Source organism: Mytilus edulis, chromosome 5, assembly GCF_963676685.1.
Source record: "Mytilus edulis chromosome 5, xbMytEdul2.2, whole genome shotgun sequence".
Lineage (NCBI taxonomy): Eukaryota > Metazoa > Mollusca > Bivalvia > Mytilida > Mytilidae > Mytilus > Mytilus edulis.
The window spans coordinates 82,535,834-82,552,898 of NC_092348.1; the positions used below are offsets into that span (position 1 = coordinate 82,535,834).

Genomic DNA, 17,065 nt, shown 5'->3' on the forward strand with positions numbered 1-17,065 from the left:
GTCTGATAATCTTTTCACTACAATTTCCAAAAATAAACGAAGACAGAAACAAAGTTTAATAATTTATTTTTTTCGTGAATATAATCTAATGGCCCGGGTTAAACTCATTTTTAAATTTAGAGAAATCCAGACTACTTAGATAGTAAAATAAAACGTTATTAGAAAGATACATGTAAAACATCTATTTTATAGATTTTGTCAGATGTATATATCTAAATCCTAATTATCAATAAGTTTGAAACGGCAATATTGCCAAATATATCGTTCTATTTTTGTTACTTTCCCATTAATCTACACGTTCAGGAAACCTTGCCAGCTTTCCGGATGGTTAATCTATGTTCTTACCAAGAAAACATTATTGTAGCAACTTCAAACAAAAAAATAAATGACTTTTGAATTCACTATTTTGGAGAAAAATGTCCATTTATCACATGTTTTTCATTACAGTATAATTACTCACTGTTAGTTAGATGATCATTAAATAAATGGGGTACACATTACCAATCGCTAATGACTTTTTAACAACAGTACTATAAAAACAGATGTGTACCAACAAAACTGCCATTTTGAGCGAGAGGTTGAAGCCTTATTATTTACTTAATGTTACAGTTTATAATATATAACGCGATCAAAATAACTTATTCTTGAGTTTAGAAGAAATATTAATTCCGACATGAATGTGCAGTAATTACCTCCCCTCTATTTTTCACTTCTATATCAGAGTAATAGGCTATTAATCCACAAGCTAAAAATCTTGTTGAAGATAATTTGTTAGATATGAACTTATCTTACAAAGTTTGTTTTACAAATTAAATATTTTTAATAGATAATAAAGTCTTTATTTTTTGCGAATTAAATATTTTGATACGATAATGAATTCTTTGTAATTTTGCAAATTGCATGTTTTAATGAGGTATTAAATGTTGTATGATATGTGAAAACATCAATTAAATCAGCTACTTTAAATATCATTTTGCCAATAAACCTTGATTTTCTATAGTTAGTATAACTATAGCTAAAATTTGAATAGAATAATGTATAAGATATAATTGCAAATTAATTTGAAATGATATTTTGAAGAATTTTGGGAATTACACATCATTTGCCTTTGATGGTTTTCCTTGTTTACAGTCTAAGTTTATTAATCTGCAAACAAAAGAGTCCTTACTAGAATTACATTAAATCATCCTGTTTATGCCCCACCTACGATAGTAGAGGGGCATTATGTTGTCTGGTCTGTTCGTCCGTTTGTTTGTTTGTTTGTTCTTCCGTCTGTTTGTCTGTCTGTCCTACTTCAGGTTAAAGCTTTTGATCAAGGTAGTTTTTGATGAAGTTGAAGTCCAATCAACTTGAAACTTAGTACACATATTAACTATGATATGATCTTTCTAATTTTAATGCCAAATTAGAGTTTTTATCCCAATTTCACGGTCCATTGAACATAGAAAATGATAGTGCAAGTGGGGCATCCATGTACTGGGGACACATTCTTGTTTGTTAATGATAATCATTTTGTTAGTAATTTTGATGGCGACTTCTCTGTATGCAGATACATATAGCAATTTATACAACAGTCAATTTAGTTGGAATGACACCATTATTATTTCAATTTTGAAATTTTATTTTCCAGGTTCAACTACTGGTAATGTAAATGTTTACAGACCAACAGAAGTTGAAGCCCATGAAGGAGAGGATGTAACGATAGAATGTGTTGCTATAGGTCTACCTCAACCTGTTGTATCATGGGACAAATATGGTGGCAGTTTTCCAAAGGAAAGAACAGACACTATTCAGGGTAGGTATTTCCTACAACCCACCATATTTAACCTTGTTATGTCTAAACTGGCTGTTCTAAATTCCATTTCTTCATTTTTGTGACTTAAATCTGTTCAAATATTAAGTGTCTAACATGCAGATTTAAAAACAAATTTTACAATCAGTCAAAACATTGACAACAATTAATGGAATATAGTCCAAATTTTGAAATGAAAAACTATAAAACATTGTTTGCCTGCTAATAATTTTAAAAAGTATATTTTGACAGAAAGACCTAATTCAATTTTACATTATAAAAGTTTGTAGTTCATTAAGGGTATGTTATATTTCACACACCACATTTTGCTGAATATTTAAATTTGTGGTCACATAAACCTCAAAAGGAACTAAATTAAGTACTCCAAGAACAATGAATATGATATATCAACAGTAATAAAGATAATCATTTGGTTCTTTTTTTGCAGGAAATTTAATAATTAGAAATGTGACTCAGGAAGATACAGGTACATACCTGTGTAAAGTGAACAGTGGCAATGAAGAACAGACTGTAAAGGATGTTTATCTGAAACTAATAGGTAAGTACTAATAACCTGCCCACGGCACCAAAAAATTGTGATTTGAAGATGTTTTATTTATAATCCTATTGTAGCAAATTGATTCAAACACTCTGGATTATTTGAATATATAAATTATAACCAATAAAATGAAGCTGTATTTTTGTGGATATTAAAATTGTAGTCATATAGTCATATATTTAAAGTAGCAAATATTGTTCAAGGAAATTAAGATAAAAGAATGTTTTCTCTTCATCAAACTGAATAAAGGGACAATTGTTTTGGCAAAAAGTATGTGGAAAATACAATATCCAAAGTTTTAACTGTTTGGACAGTTATTCACTATGCAATATTTTTCAACCAGTCGATAATATAAATGTATGATCTTAAATGTTTTCTTTACAATTTATTTACAGAACCTCCAACAGTTACTGCAGAAACTACCTCAGTTACCTTGACCCCATCAAATTCTGTCAAGTTACGTTGTCAGGTGAGAGGTTCACCTAAACCAGAGGTAATATGGTATCACAATGCTGTCCCAATTTCTAACATTCTCAATGTAGATGAGAATCAAGGAACAACTTACAGCCTAAATAATGTGGTCCACGATGATGCTGGACTTTATCAGTGTATGTCCAGTAATGACATTGGTGTTGATTATGCAGTTATTAGAGTGGACATCACAGGTGATAGAATGGCTTCTACAACATCCAATAAAAACAATAACAATCCCAGACAGAGGCCTAATGTTAAAAGGAAAAATGGTAAACGTAGAAGGAAAAATAGGAGAAACAGAAAACAGAGAAAGAATAAAAAAACAAAAGGTCCTCAACCTGTTAATGATGGTCCTGATAATAGTAAGTTAATTCTTTACTTTAAAAAAAAATACAGACACTACTTTAAAATATATTTGACAACAGTAAGAAAAAATGTATTTATGTATTCTAGTTAAATTACTTTCAATATTTGAATATGTGACATGAATTCCCCTTTTCAGAATCTAAAGGACTGGGTAATTTCATTGTCCTTACACAAAAATGAAAATAACGTCGCATCATTGCATGGATGTCCATTGTTTTGTACGTTTTAAACCAATCACAAGTTTTGATGTATGCTTTTGCATATATTACCCTGAATGCATTAGATTCTGAAACGGTGAATTAAGAACTAATACTGCAATATAGGCTAGCTAACGGAAAAAAAAAGAATCATTATTTAAAAAAAAATATGTCTGGTAACAACTAATTAGAAAAACAGTCTCAAAACCACAGAGTATTATACTATCTGTATTTGTTGTTTTTCATTTAAAAGCTTGATATGTAATATAAAATTTTAAAATACAATTTTCAACTTAAAACAAAGTACAGATAGACTAGTTCATAAAGCTTTATCCCATGTGATTTTATAGTCATTGTAATGTCTTGTCTTGTTTTGTAGCCAATGTAAAACTGGTACCCCCTTCAGCACCAGATGTGTACCAGTTATCAGATACATCAGTCAAGTTAAATTGGACTGTACCAGCCAATGATGGACTGAATATTATATTTTTCCGTGTTCAGTATCGAGTGATCAAACCAAAGAAGAGTCCGTGGCAGACAGATGATAACGAGATTCAGGGGGATCGTAGGCAGTACGAAGTCAAGAACTTGGTTGCCGAGGGAACGTTTAAGTTTCGTATTGCAGCAGTGTACTCCAATAATGACAATAAAGCTGGTCCTAATTCAGACAAGTTCACATTACATCTACCAACGTACCAGCAGCCACAGGTTCCTAAGAACCCGCCGACTATTGTAGAAGTTAAACCGATTACATACATGGATAACTATGCTCTCAATATCAAGTGGAATGTAAGTGTAGCAAGTTTTCTTATAAATTAGGACGTTAGTTTTCTTGATTGAATTTTTCATGTAGGAGCCATTTAAAGTGGACTATATAGTGTGGGGTCTTTTATTGTAGAAGGCTGTACAGTTGCTTATAATTGCTTATTTCCACTTCATTTAATTTTGGTGGATATTTGTCTCTTAGGAATGACATTTTTTTTTCAGACTAGGCAGATGTTCTCTTTTCAAACAATAAAATATATAGGTCTTTGAGGGTCTTGTTAAAGCTTGATGCATTTCATAGATAAATGTGCTTTTCGTTGAAGATGTTGACCTCTAGATTTCTATTATTTGTGTTGTAGGGTTGCAGTACATTGACATATTTTCAAGAATTTCTTTTATTGATATACCAAGTAACAATAGGTTTCATGGACTAGTTTTAAACTGCAATTACTTACGATTCAAATTCTTCTCTTTCAGTACATCCCAGTTAAGTCATCACCTATAGAAGGATTTTTCTTATATTATAAACCATTCAATTCCAAGGGAGATTATAAGAAGGAAATGTTGATGCAACCATCCATACGAACCTATCTGGTGGTCGAACTGAAAGCAGCGACAGAATACTCACTTAAAATGCAATGCTTCAACTCAGAGGGGATGAGTGACTTTAGTAACACTGTGGTCATGAAAACTCAAGGTGAAGGTTAGTATAGTGTGTCTATATATTGTTAGTGACTTTAGTAACACTGTAGTCGTGAATACTCAAGGTGAAGGTTAGTATAGTGTGTCTATATATTGTTAGTGACTTTACATCACAAGAGTTCATAGAGTCAATACAATAGAAAAACAAAGGATATGGGATATCTATCTATGACACAAAATCAGTACATGCTCAACATGAAATTAAAAGGAACAGTACTTTTATTGCTGTTCTTCATCTCAAAGTCACAGTGATGCCTCTACAGGAGAAAAAAAATCTCACCCACAACAAGTTTAAGACTGCCCCTAGCACAGGCATAAGAAGAATTTTTGCCAAAAATAATTTTGATTGCAAAAATAGTTGCAGTATGAATTATAAAAGGTTCATTTACAAATTCCCTCCTAGTTACAATTAAACTTGCTAAAATTTTGGTTAAGGTAAAAACAGGTTATAATCAGTTTGATGAAAGTATAACATGAATGAATGCATTCTAAGAGTTCATACCTATTGTATGATATGTACATATATATTATTTATGGATTGATAAAATCACTTTAAATAGATAGTCATATCATAAACTCATTAGAATTGAAAGTTTAAATATTACATTGTAGATAAACTTGATAGTGTTTTGCTGAATCTTGCACATATAAACCACACACATCGATAGCATGTGCAATAGACAGCAATTTCATCTTTTGAAGATTTTCTCATGTTTACATTTTAGAAAAAGGACAAAAGTAATGGCTCCACTCTAGTGGTACGAGTATGTCTCATCCTGAATACCTGCAAAAAAACAGTGTTGTTTTCTAGATTCCTAAATATTAAATATTTAGTTCTTAATAATGAGAATAGATATAGGAAGATGTGGTGTGAGTGCCAATGAAACAACTCTCCATCCAAATAACAATTTATAAAAGTAAAACATATCTCGTCTTGAGAAAAATGAATTTCCAATCTTGACATTCATAATTAAACCACCCCTCACTCTTATGTTTTGACTAACTGGTGATATTTTTTGATAAACACTGATTTTTTTTCTTCAAATTTACCCATAATGCATCTTAATTTTCTAGAACTTACAAACAGGAGAGAGAAGAATAATGACATTTTTGTTTTTGAAAGTGACTTTATCAGCAAGAATATCAACAGCAATAACATTGACCTTTGCACAATTATTAATAAAAAATCAGAATCTATTACTTCAATCAAATAAATAGGTATGATCTTATCATCTAATGTTTTATTTCTGTAATTACAAGAAAAATGTAAAGTGAATTACAAATCATGACTGTAAAACAGTTTGGTGCTAAAACATACATCAAATATTTGTCAGATGATAGACTTGATAGATGCAGAGGGAGCAAAAAGCTCAAATTGTTTTGTTTTCAAATATCCAATAAAAAGAACTTAAAAAAAACTATATAGGTGAATTATTGTTACTTTTGATGAGAATACCTTCTCTAGACAAAAGATGTTATGCAATATTTTGATTTAATTTAATGGCAGGAAATTTTATGTCAGTGAATGCATAGATAACTTCCGTTGTCTGAGAAACTTTGAGTAACCCTTTGTAACTAGGGGATTGAATTTATATGTGACTTACATTGTATCAATCACCCCTATCTAAGAAGAATTTTAAATTTAGATGCATTGAAAAAGTAAAGGCTCCTTAAGATGTATATATACAACTTCTATTCATAATTTAGTATATATCCATTCTATCAATGTCTTAATTCCAATGACATCTTGAAAGCAGATCACACTAACCTACATTATATGGAGTGTGTTGAAGAGTTGTCTCATTAGCAATCATATCACATCATAGTATTTATAATTTTTTTTTTTTTGGGGGGGGGGGGGGGATTGTTCAATCATTATCTTAATATGCAGATAGCCAGTATTTGCAGTAGACCTGTTTATAATAATCAGTGAAATTACAATGCTATTTGTATTTTATAGGAAAGGAACCAAAGTTTCCATTTATCCCACCATCCACATCCAAACCACCAGCAGAACAGAGTAACGAGGGTTCACCAACTAAACCTGACAATCAGGCTAATAGTGAACTATTATACATGATCCTGGGAATAGTCTTCGGTGTTCTTATGTTGTTGTTGATTGTTTTTATCTTCATGTGTTGGTGGAAACAGAGACAACAAAGAAGAATGATGGGTAAATTTTTATTATAAATATATTTTCAAAGTTTTAGAGATTTATTCAGCACTCTATTAGCCTTTACCATTATTGAAGAAAATGATTTGAATGGACAATATAGAAACATTTTGTACTAATTTGAGAATAATTGAACTCAGTTATACTCTTGCTTCAAAGAATGCTAGTTGAGAAATTTCAATAAAATTTTCCTAAGGATTTTTTTTAAGTAATTTTCAGAGAATACATAGCATTTTTTTAAGGATTTTTTTCCCTTTCATCCTTACTTCAACAAAAATCTCTGTCTAATTACAGATGCTATGAATGATGCTGTTCTGAGAAATAAATTTCAAGATCCATCTCAAAGAATTTATGCTGACAGTCTGCGGAAGAAATATGTTAATGGTGGATATTCCGCTGTTCCTACAGCGCCACCTGTTCAGAATGGACAGGTTCAAAATACTTATACCAAGATGAATGTTAATGTTAATCCATTGTCAGAAATGGACATGCATTCAATGAGCAATGGACACACTGGGAATCAACTTCACCAGGTATGTAATCAGGGTCAGAAGGTCATGTGTCAGAGTTCATATGCATTCAATGAGCAATGGACACACTGGGAATCAACTTCATCAGGTATGTAATCAGGGTCAGAAGGTCATTTAGATAGGGGTCAGAGTTCATATGCATTCAATGAGCAATGGAAACACTGGGAATCAACTTAACCAGGTATGTTATTAAAGTCAGAAGGTCATTTAGATAGGGGTCAGAGATCATATGCATTCAATGAGCAATAGGCATACTGCACATCAGTATCAACATCTATTTTTATATCGCTATGCATGTAATATTTGTAACTGAATGTTTTAAAGTACCAATTCAGTATCATCATCAGCAAGTCAGATTGGAAGAACATGCAATCTTTGCTCTGTAGACTAATTAGACATTAGTGCTATCTGGTATGTATTCAGGGTATGGGACATCATATACAGTTTGAATCTTATGACATGCATTTAATATTGATGTAAGCTTCATTCTGAAAACCTTAAGGATTGCCACTTTCTTATTTGTTATGTGTTCAATTTTCAATACTAAAAAAACTGGTGCAAATCTGTAACATATGACAAACACAGTAAAATATATATGTATATTGAAATACAATGTTGGTATTCCAATTGTCAAAAATATAAATCTGCTTTTCAAAATAAACCTTACATTACTTACACTTTAACATAAGATTGACCTTTGATCTGTTTTTTCAGCAGTCCACCACTTTTGTTCCGAATGGCACCTTACCTAGTCAATATAGTGATAATAACAATAAACAGAATCTGGACAATTCTTTGGAAGGCAGTCAGTGTCTCAATACTCCAGATTCTATGGGTAGTGGGGAGGCACCGGCCATCCCGCCCTCGCCTAATTCTTACAGTGTGCCAATTGGTTATGATCAATTTACAACTTCAGACTCTCAGGAGCAATATTCTAATAAGTCATGTGATCAGCTGGCTGAGTCACATGACCCAAACAATTTAGATTTTGTGAAGCAGTGTTCTAATGACAGTTCTGTGGCCAGTGAAAATAGTGTTCATTCAGGAAAACATAAGCGACGACGAAAAAGGAAAGCAGCAAGTAGTGAAAATTCTACAAGAGATCAAGCGACGAATACTGATTTAAGCAGTAATGGTTAGTATATTAAATAATGAAAGTGACAGAATGTAAACCATCAAACTTTGTTTTAATGTGAGAAAAAAGTTACAAGCTATATAGTGAAATAAAATTACTGTAGCATATAAATATATATAGGAAGATGTGGTTTAAGTGCCAATGAGACAACTCTCCATCCAAGTAACAAAACACGAGTAACAAAACACGTTTTGTTTTCTTTCTGAAATATATAACAGTAAGAAATAAACCAGTTTTAAACATTTGTTGTCTTTTTAGTACATGTTTGAATGATAAACAACATATTTTGCTTATACATTATTCAATTGTGCAGATCTGAATGTTAAGCATTATTATTACACCATCTTTCCATGTGCACCTCTCAGCTTTAAGCAATAATTAATATATATATGATTCATTCAGTAATCTGTTATTGTGCATCTCCAAATGAAAATCAGCTATAAATCATTTATATCCTGCAAAATATTCATCTATTAAATCTCAATTTATTTTTCAGAAGGAACAATGGAGTTTTCACATGTAAATAGAGATACAAATTCACCAGAAGCATTTGAACAGTGTTATACACGGACTAGCTCCAGTGAAGATTGTGATCAGGTCGTATGACACGGAACTAACCTCAAATAAAAGACTGATATACACAGCTTTTATTCAACAAAACGAGAATAATGTACAGTCTACCTGGCATTTCATTTAATACGAGAATCTCTTCTATGGTGCATCATGTTATTAATACTCAGGATTAAATACTTGTATGGAGTGCATCATGCTATAATTCCATTGGATAACTTTACTGCCAAAGATTGGACATATTTTTGCAGTTCTTTATATAGTAACTGTAACAAATAACCAAAGTTATTTATAGTACCATGGAAACTGTACATCACAAGTAAACAATAATTTGATTGGCTGTGATATAAATTCCTGAACAGGAAGTTACTTGTGATGTGACATTGTTGATTGAAATCCATGGAAAATATTTTCATTTTTGTGAAGTATGAAAATATTTTCTAAAATGAAGTATTGTTGACCCCTGCCAGGTCGTATCGTTGTATACTGGTACCCTGTTAAAGGGTAAACCAGTCCTATAGGGTAAATCTACAGATTGTTATTTGTGCTCAAATGGGTACTTTAATTCAAATTTATACAAGTTTTAAGTTAGCAGAACAATCTTTCTTCACTTCATATTTCATTCAGATTCTTTCTTAATTTGCAGAATATTATAAATATATAAATAGATAATAAGCCGAGAGAAACCATTTGTAATCTCTGCAGCATTTCTTACTTATTATTAATATTCGGAAACAATATTTCCATTCAAATAATAGCTCTAAATATGGTCATTTTTCAATAATAAAGACATTCATGTTTTTATATCTTTTATTTAAAAGTGTCATAGCTTAAACATAAATTCAAATGAGAAATACTATTCAACAAAGTTTATTTTTAACATGGATCAGACTTGGATGACATTTGTCGAAATCTTTAAATATTTAATTTCAATTTAAGAAGTCTTCATTCATTAAGCATTCACTGTACATTTACATTGGGGAGGGGAAAGTAACATATCGTCCAATTTTTTTTTTTAATCAATGAAGTGAAGGAAGATTGTGTCACTGTTGTGTATGATTATAACGAGAATTTTCCCTAAATTATATCATTTTGTACATAAGCATTGTTCAGTATTAAAATTGGTGTCATTGTTATGTCCCACCTATGCAATATATTATAGAAATGTTAGCAACAATCAATGCACTGATTGACAGTAGGAAAAACAATTATGCATTCACATCTCTTAGGATCATAATCTTGTTATCAAACAACAATGAACTTTGTAAAGGAACATTACAGTCTCACATAGTTCTTAAAGAAGCAGATATTTTATTTATGAAATTTGACACATCTTCAAAAATCCCTTATATTGAATGATACAGATAAAGATACTTTACACATAGAATATGACTGTAACATTTGTAAAACAAGGTATGGGTTTTGCTCATTGCTAAAGGCCGTACAGTGACCTATAGTTGTTAATTTCTGTGTCACTTGGTCTCTTGTGGAGAGTTGTCTCATTGGCAATCATACCACATCTTCTTTTTTTTTATATTTTATGATCATTCAAATTTGAAATATGACTTAAAAAAAGTCCCTCAATATTAGCTATATTATTCACAGAGTTTTTTCCTTTGTCAGTCAGTGTTAGTCTTTCAGGGTCTATATTTATTTCTGTCGATGGTGCTATCTAAATCGAATGAAGAACATATTTGATTGTTGCATACAATTCCTTATCTACAAGTTTTTATGTATTTTTGGTTGTAAATTTTTGCAGGGAGAAATTGGTACTTATTTTAGCAAATTGTTTTTGGAAAAGAAAATAAAGATTAGAAATGTAATAACATTAGTTTCTATTTGGATAATTTATATGATGGAATATTTGTAATTGGAAGGCAATATTTTATTCTTGTCCTCAGATTAAATGAAGATATATTCTGCCCAAACATACTGCTTTCAATGGGTTTTTGTTTTTATAAATATATTTCAAAAATTTGAAAAAATCAAACAGATAAAAAATCATATTTGAAAAATATTCTTTAAATTACATGAAAACTTGCAGACCAAAATGTTTTTAAGGTTGTTAAGAATATAAGTTTGTTGTTGATAGAATGTTTAGGGCATCTGTTGTTGAGTGTGTATATGTGTAGTGGATGTAAATGTTTGTGTATGTGTGTGCAGATGATACTTAAGAAGATTTTGAGCCACCTTATTATTAATGAGGATTGTATTCATGAAACGGGTAAAATTACTTTTTTTAGTTTATATTGTCTATCATTGCACCTTTTTTTTTTATTTACAATCATTTTGTTTAACACTAGAATACCTGGAGACTTTATAGTTAATAAACTTTGGCCAGCTGAATTATTTTTGTGTTCTCATCTTCCTTTTACAAGACCATTTGATTTATTATTCGGTTATTATTTATATTATTTAGTTGTTTTCACAGAAAATTGTGTTATTTTTCAAAGAAATAAATTAATAAAAAGGGGATGAGAATCTAAAATAATTTCATGTGGTCTTACAGGGATTTGAAATATCATTACACCTTGATCATTTAGTAAAAACTATTGTGACTTACGGTCAGTTTCGAATTATTTTTTTTTTTTCGGTAGATGTGACTTTTTTTATTAGATTTTTTTTTTAAAAACATTTTTATATCTTTTATTTTCTAAAAATACAAAAAACTCAGTCAGAAAAACATATTTTTTTTAATTTGAATGCCATATAAAACAACCCAATTCATAAGTATCACCAGAGAAATTTTCTTATTCACAATTCACGACAAATATGTCAGTATTTATTATGCTATGAATGATATATTTTGTTAAGACTGGTTGTATGAATGTTGAAATGTGTGTATCAGCCAATGAAAAATCAAACCTTTGTCATGTGACGTTAATGCCAGTCTTTGTTATAAGTCAATATTGTATATAATATTACAATAAAATTTAATACAAAGTTAAAAACAATAAAACTTGTTATGTTATTCAGAAACCTTACTAGGATTTGAGTTCATGGTAAAGCTAAAAAGTAGAATAACAAACAAAAATGAACTACAAGGAACATTCAAATGGAAATCCCTTATCATACGGCAAATTCAAAAACTCAAACACATCAAACAAATGGAAATCAACTGTCATATTCCTGACCTGGTACATGCATGTCCTTTTGTAGAAAATGATACATCAACTTAAATATAACACTTTCGTATATAACACTTACAGGTTACCTCTCATTTAACCTTAAACAATAGACACTCAAAAAAATAAAAATGATTCCTTCTGTTTTAAATGAATTTGGCAGATGAGGCACACTGGTGAATGTTTTTAGTTGGATATTTTTGCACTTCAAAAACTGAAAACTGAACCAATAATCAAAAGTATTCTATACAATAAAGAAATATGTGTAAAGTTGACACTGACATCATCATGATCATTCTTACACTCAAATCGTTATGCTCATTTAGATAGCTTCAAATGGAAAGAAATCCCCCTTACACTCCTATCAATATTATCAGACGGAAGACAACCATCATTGAGACAACTCCAGATGGAAAGAAATCCCTCTTACACTCCTATCAATATTATCAGACGGAAGACCAGCATCATTGAGACAACTCTAGATGGAAAGAAATCCCTCTTACACTCCTATCAATATTATCAGACGGAAGACAAGCATCATTGAGACAACTCTAGATGGAAAGAAACCCTCTTACACTCCTATCAATATTATCAGACGGAAGACCAGCATCATTGAGACAACTCTAGATGGAAAGAAATCCCTCTTACACTCCTATCAATATTATCAGACGGAAGACCAGCATCATTGAGACAACTCTAGATGGAAAGAAATCCCTCTTACACTCCTATCAATATTATCAGACGGAAGACAAGCATCATTGAGACAACTCTAGATGGAAAGAAATCCCTCTTACACTCCTATCAATATTATCAGACGGAAGACCAGCATCATTGAGACAACTCTAGATGGAAAGAAATCCCTCTTACACTCCTATCAATATTATCAGACGGAAGACAAGCATCATTGAGACAACTCTAGATGGAAAGAAATCCCTCTTACACTCCTATCAATATTATCAGACGCTCCTATCAATATTATCAGACGGAAGACAAGCATCATTGAGACAACTCCAGATGGAAAGAAATCCCTCTTACACTCCTATCAATATTATCAGACGTAAGACAAGCATCATTGAGACAACTCCAGATGGAAAGAAATCCCTCTTACACTCCTATCAATATTATCAGACGTAAGACAAGCATCATTGAGACAACTCCAGATGGAAAGAAATCCCTCTTACACTCTTATCAATATCAGTGGCGGATCCAGAACTTTTCCTAGGGGGGGGGGGGGGGGGGGGGGCTCGAGTCATGCTTCAGTGATTCCCTATATAATCAACCGAATTTTTCCCACCGAAGGGGAGGCCCGGGCCCCTGGATCCGCCTATGAATATTATCAGACGGAAGACAAGCATCATTGAGACAACTCCAGATGGAATGAAATCCCTCTTACACTCCTATCAATATTATCAGACGGAAGACGAGCATCATTGAGACAACTCCAGATGGAAAGAAATCCCTCTTACACTCCTATCAATATTATCAGACAGAAGACAAGCATCATTGAGACAACTCCAGATGGAATGAAATCCCTCTTACACTCCTATCAATATTATCAGACGGAAGACGAGCATCATTGAGACAACTCCAGATGGAAAGAAATCCCTCTTACACTCCTATCAATATTATCAGACAGAAGACAATCATCATTGAGACAACTCCAGATGGAATGAAATCCCTCTTACACTCCTATCAATATTATCAGACGGAAGACGAGCATCATTGAGACAACTCCAGATGGAAAGAAATCCCTCTTACACTCCTATCAATATTATCAGACAGAAGACAAGCATCATTGAGACAACTCCAGATGGAAAGAAATCCCTCTTACACTCCTATCAATATTATCAGACGGAAGACAAGCATCATAGAGACAACTCCAGATGGAAAGACATCCCTCTTACACTCCTATCAATATTATCAGACGGAAGACAAGCATCATTGAGACAACTCCAGATGAAAAGAAATACCTCTAAGGTTAACATCATCAAGATAAATATGAGTTGTGTGAGAAATGACAGTATGTACCTATATAACTAAGGTGTTAAACTTTTGTAACTAGCGTTTGAAGAAAGTATGAATTTCGAACAGCGGTATACTATATACTGTTGCCTTTTATTTACAAACTAATGCAAACTTTGAATAATATTTTCCAAGCCCCAACACATGCTTGCATTATCAGAAAACAGTGCTCAACATATATAACAAATTATAAATTAATAGGGATAGTTCTGAAAAGTCTTATCCAAGTCAAATTTAGTTCATGTAGAAGAGGGACGAAAGATACCAGAGGGACAGTCAAACTCATAAATCGAAAATAAACTGACAACGCCATGGCTAAAAATTAAAAAAGACAAACACAATTACACATGACACAACATAGAAAACTAAAGAATAAGCAACACGAAACCCACCAAAAACTAGGGGTGATCTCAGGTGCTCCGGAAGGGTAAGCAGATCCTTCTCTACGTGGCACCCGTCGTGTTGCTTATGTGATAACAAATACGGTAAATAGTCTTATTCGGTAGGTCACATTCATGAAGGGAAGGGGATTGTAGTTACGACGTAAGGAACATATCCGATATCATCTGTGAAACGGTGAAAGCTATCTCATGCTTCTTTAACTACATGTACTGTATGTACAGAATGAGAAGTAAAATAATATTTTAAATCATATTGAATCCAGAGATATATACAAAAATTCATCTACTTAAATAATTACATGAAAAAGTTATATTGCCAAGGGAGCAATGCTAACCATAAGTATCCAGAATCATTATAATAGCCATATCAAACCAGAAATAAAGATAAACAACAGTTAAAGAGGGACAAAAGATACCAGAATCTGGTAACCAGAGTGACATTGAAACTCATAAATTAAAAATAAACTAACAATGCCATGGTTAAAAAAGAAAAAAGACAAACAATAGTACACAAGACACAACATAGAAACTAAAGACTAAGCAACACCAAAAACTGGGCGTGGTCTCTGGTGTTCCACAAGGGTTAAACGCAGTATCTTGATTGAGCTACATTAATCTTAAAATAATTTAAAAAAAAAAGGTGCTCCGCAGGGCGCAGCTTTATACGACCGCAGAGGTCGATCCCTGAACAGTTGGGGCAGGTATGGACAAAACATTTAAGCGTGATACAGCTCTGAATTTGGATTGTGATCAAGTTTTTGACCTTATATGGGTTTTTTACACAAAACTAATGTCAAGCCACTCCATCATCATCATCATCATCATCTCAATTCAAATTTTAAATGGACTTTACAACCATAAACACTCATTTAAATACATCAGAAAATTATAAAAATAGAAAATGACATGATAGTCATGTCTGGCAAATTTCCAACATACATTATCTAAAAACATTTTAGAAAAGATGAGGAAAAAAAGCTTCATCAGCAACATTTTATATTGGCAAATTTCCAATGAAGTTATTTACATAAAGTTATTGGCAAATAAAAATAGAAAATGACATCATAGTCATGTCTGGCAAATTTCCAACATACATTATCTAAAAACATTTTAGATAAGATAAGGAAAAAAAGCTTCATCAGCAACATTTTATATTGGCAAATTTCCAATGAAGTTATTTACATAAAGTTATTGGCAAATAAAAATAGAAAATGACATCATAGTCATGTCTGGCAAATTTCCAACATATATTATCAACTACTATTCTATACAAAGAAAGATAACTCCAATTGAAAATTAATTGCTATTGCACAATATTGTGCAATTAGATATTTCCTGCTATTGTGCAATACTGTGCAATTGAAAATTTCTTGCTATTGCACAATACTTGATATGGAATCCTGATTTGGACCAACTTGAAAACTGAACCAATAATCAAAAATCAAAGTACATGTTTAGATAAAGCATATCAAATAAGCCCAAGAATTAAATTTTTGTTAAAATCAAACTTAGTTTAATTTTGGACCCTTTGGACCTTAATGTAGACCAATTTGAAAACTGGACCAAAAATTAAGAATCTACATACACAGTTAGATTTGACATATCAAAGAACCCATTTATTCAATTTTTGATGAACTCAAACAAAGTTTAATTTTGGACCCCCATTTGGACCAACTTGAAAACTAGGCCAATAATTAAAAATCTAAGTACATTTTTAAATTCAGCATATCAAAGAACCCCAAGGATTCAATTTTTGTTAAAATCAAACTAAGTTTAATTTTGGACCCTTTGGACCTTAATGTAGAACCAATTTGAAAACGGGACCAAAAATTAAGAATCTACATACATTGTTAGATTCGGCATATCAAAGAACCCCAATTATTCAATTTTGATGAAATCACACAAAGTTCAATTTTGAACCCTTTGGGCCCCTTATTCCTAAACTGTTGGGACCAAAACTCCCAAAATCAAACCCAACCTTCCTTTTATGGTCATAAACCTTGTGTTTAAATTTCATAGATTTCTATATACTTAAACTAAAGTTATGGTGCAAAAATAATGCTTATTTGGGCTCCTTTTTGGCCCCTAATTCAAAAACTGTTGTGACCTCAACTCCAAAAATCAATCCCAACCTTCCTTTTGTGGTCATAAACCTTGTGTTTAAATTTCATTGATTTCTATTTACTTATTCTAAAGTTATTGTGCGAAAACCAAGAATAATGCTTATTTGGGCCCTTTTTTGGCCCTTAATTCC

At 31.8% G+C, this 17,065-nt stretch overlaps 1 protein-coding gene across 7 annotated transcripts in view; it reads left to right on the plus strand.

Annotated features, from left to right (window-relative positions):
* The window catches only part of LOC139524605 (interference hedgehog-like), a 138,898-nt gene extending 126,676 nt beyond the window's left edge, over positions 1 to 12,222 (plus strand). For 5 of the 7 annotated variants that reach the window (XM_071319526.1, XM_071319525.1, XM_071319527.1 and 2 more), the window contains 9 exons: positions 1,631 to 1,795; positions 2,241 to 2,351; positions 2,747 to 3,187; positions 3,768 to 4,177; positions 4,631 to 4,856; positions 6,816 to 7,028; positions 7,323 to 7,561; positions 8,273 to 8,693; positions 9,190 to 12,222. In XM_071319526.1, coding sequence (XP_071175627.1) covers positions 1,631 to 1,795; positions 2,241 to 2,351; positions 2,747 to 3,187; positions 3,768 to 4,177; positions 4,631 to 4,856; positions 6,816 to 7,028; positions 7,323 to 7,561; positions 8,273 to 8,693; positions 9,190 to 9,299 — 2,336 coding nt within the window. In that variant the 3' untranslated portion in view covers positions 9,300 to 12,222. The remainder of the gene's footprint in view (positions 1 to 1,630; positions 1,796 to 2,240; positions 2,352 to 2,746; positions 3,188 to 3,767; positions 4,178 to 4,630; positions 4,857 to 6,815; positions 7,029 to 7,322; positions 7,562 to 8,272; positions 8,694 to 9,189) is intronic. The other 2 variants (XM_071319531.1, XM_071319532.1) reach the window with 1 other exon arrangement.
* The last annotated feature ends 4,843 nt before the right edge of the window (positions 12,223 to 17,065 follow it).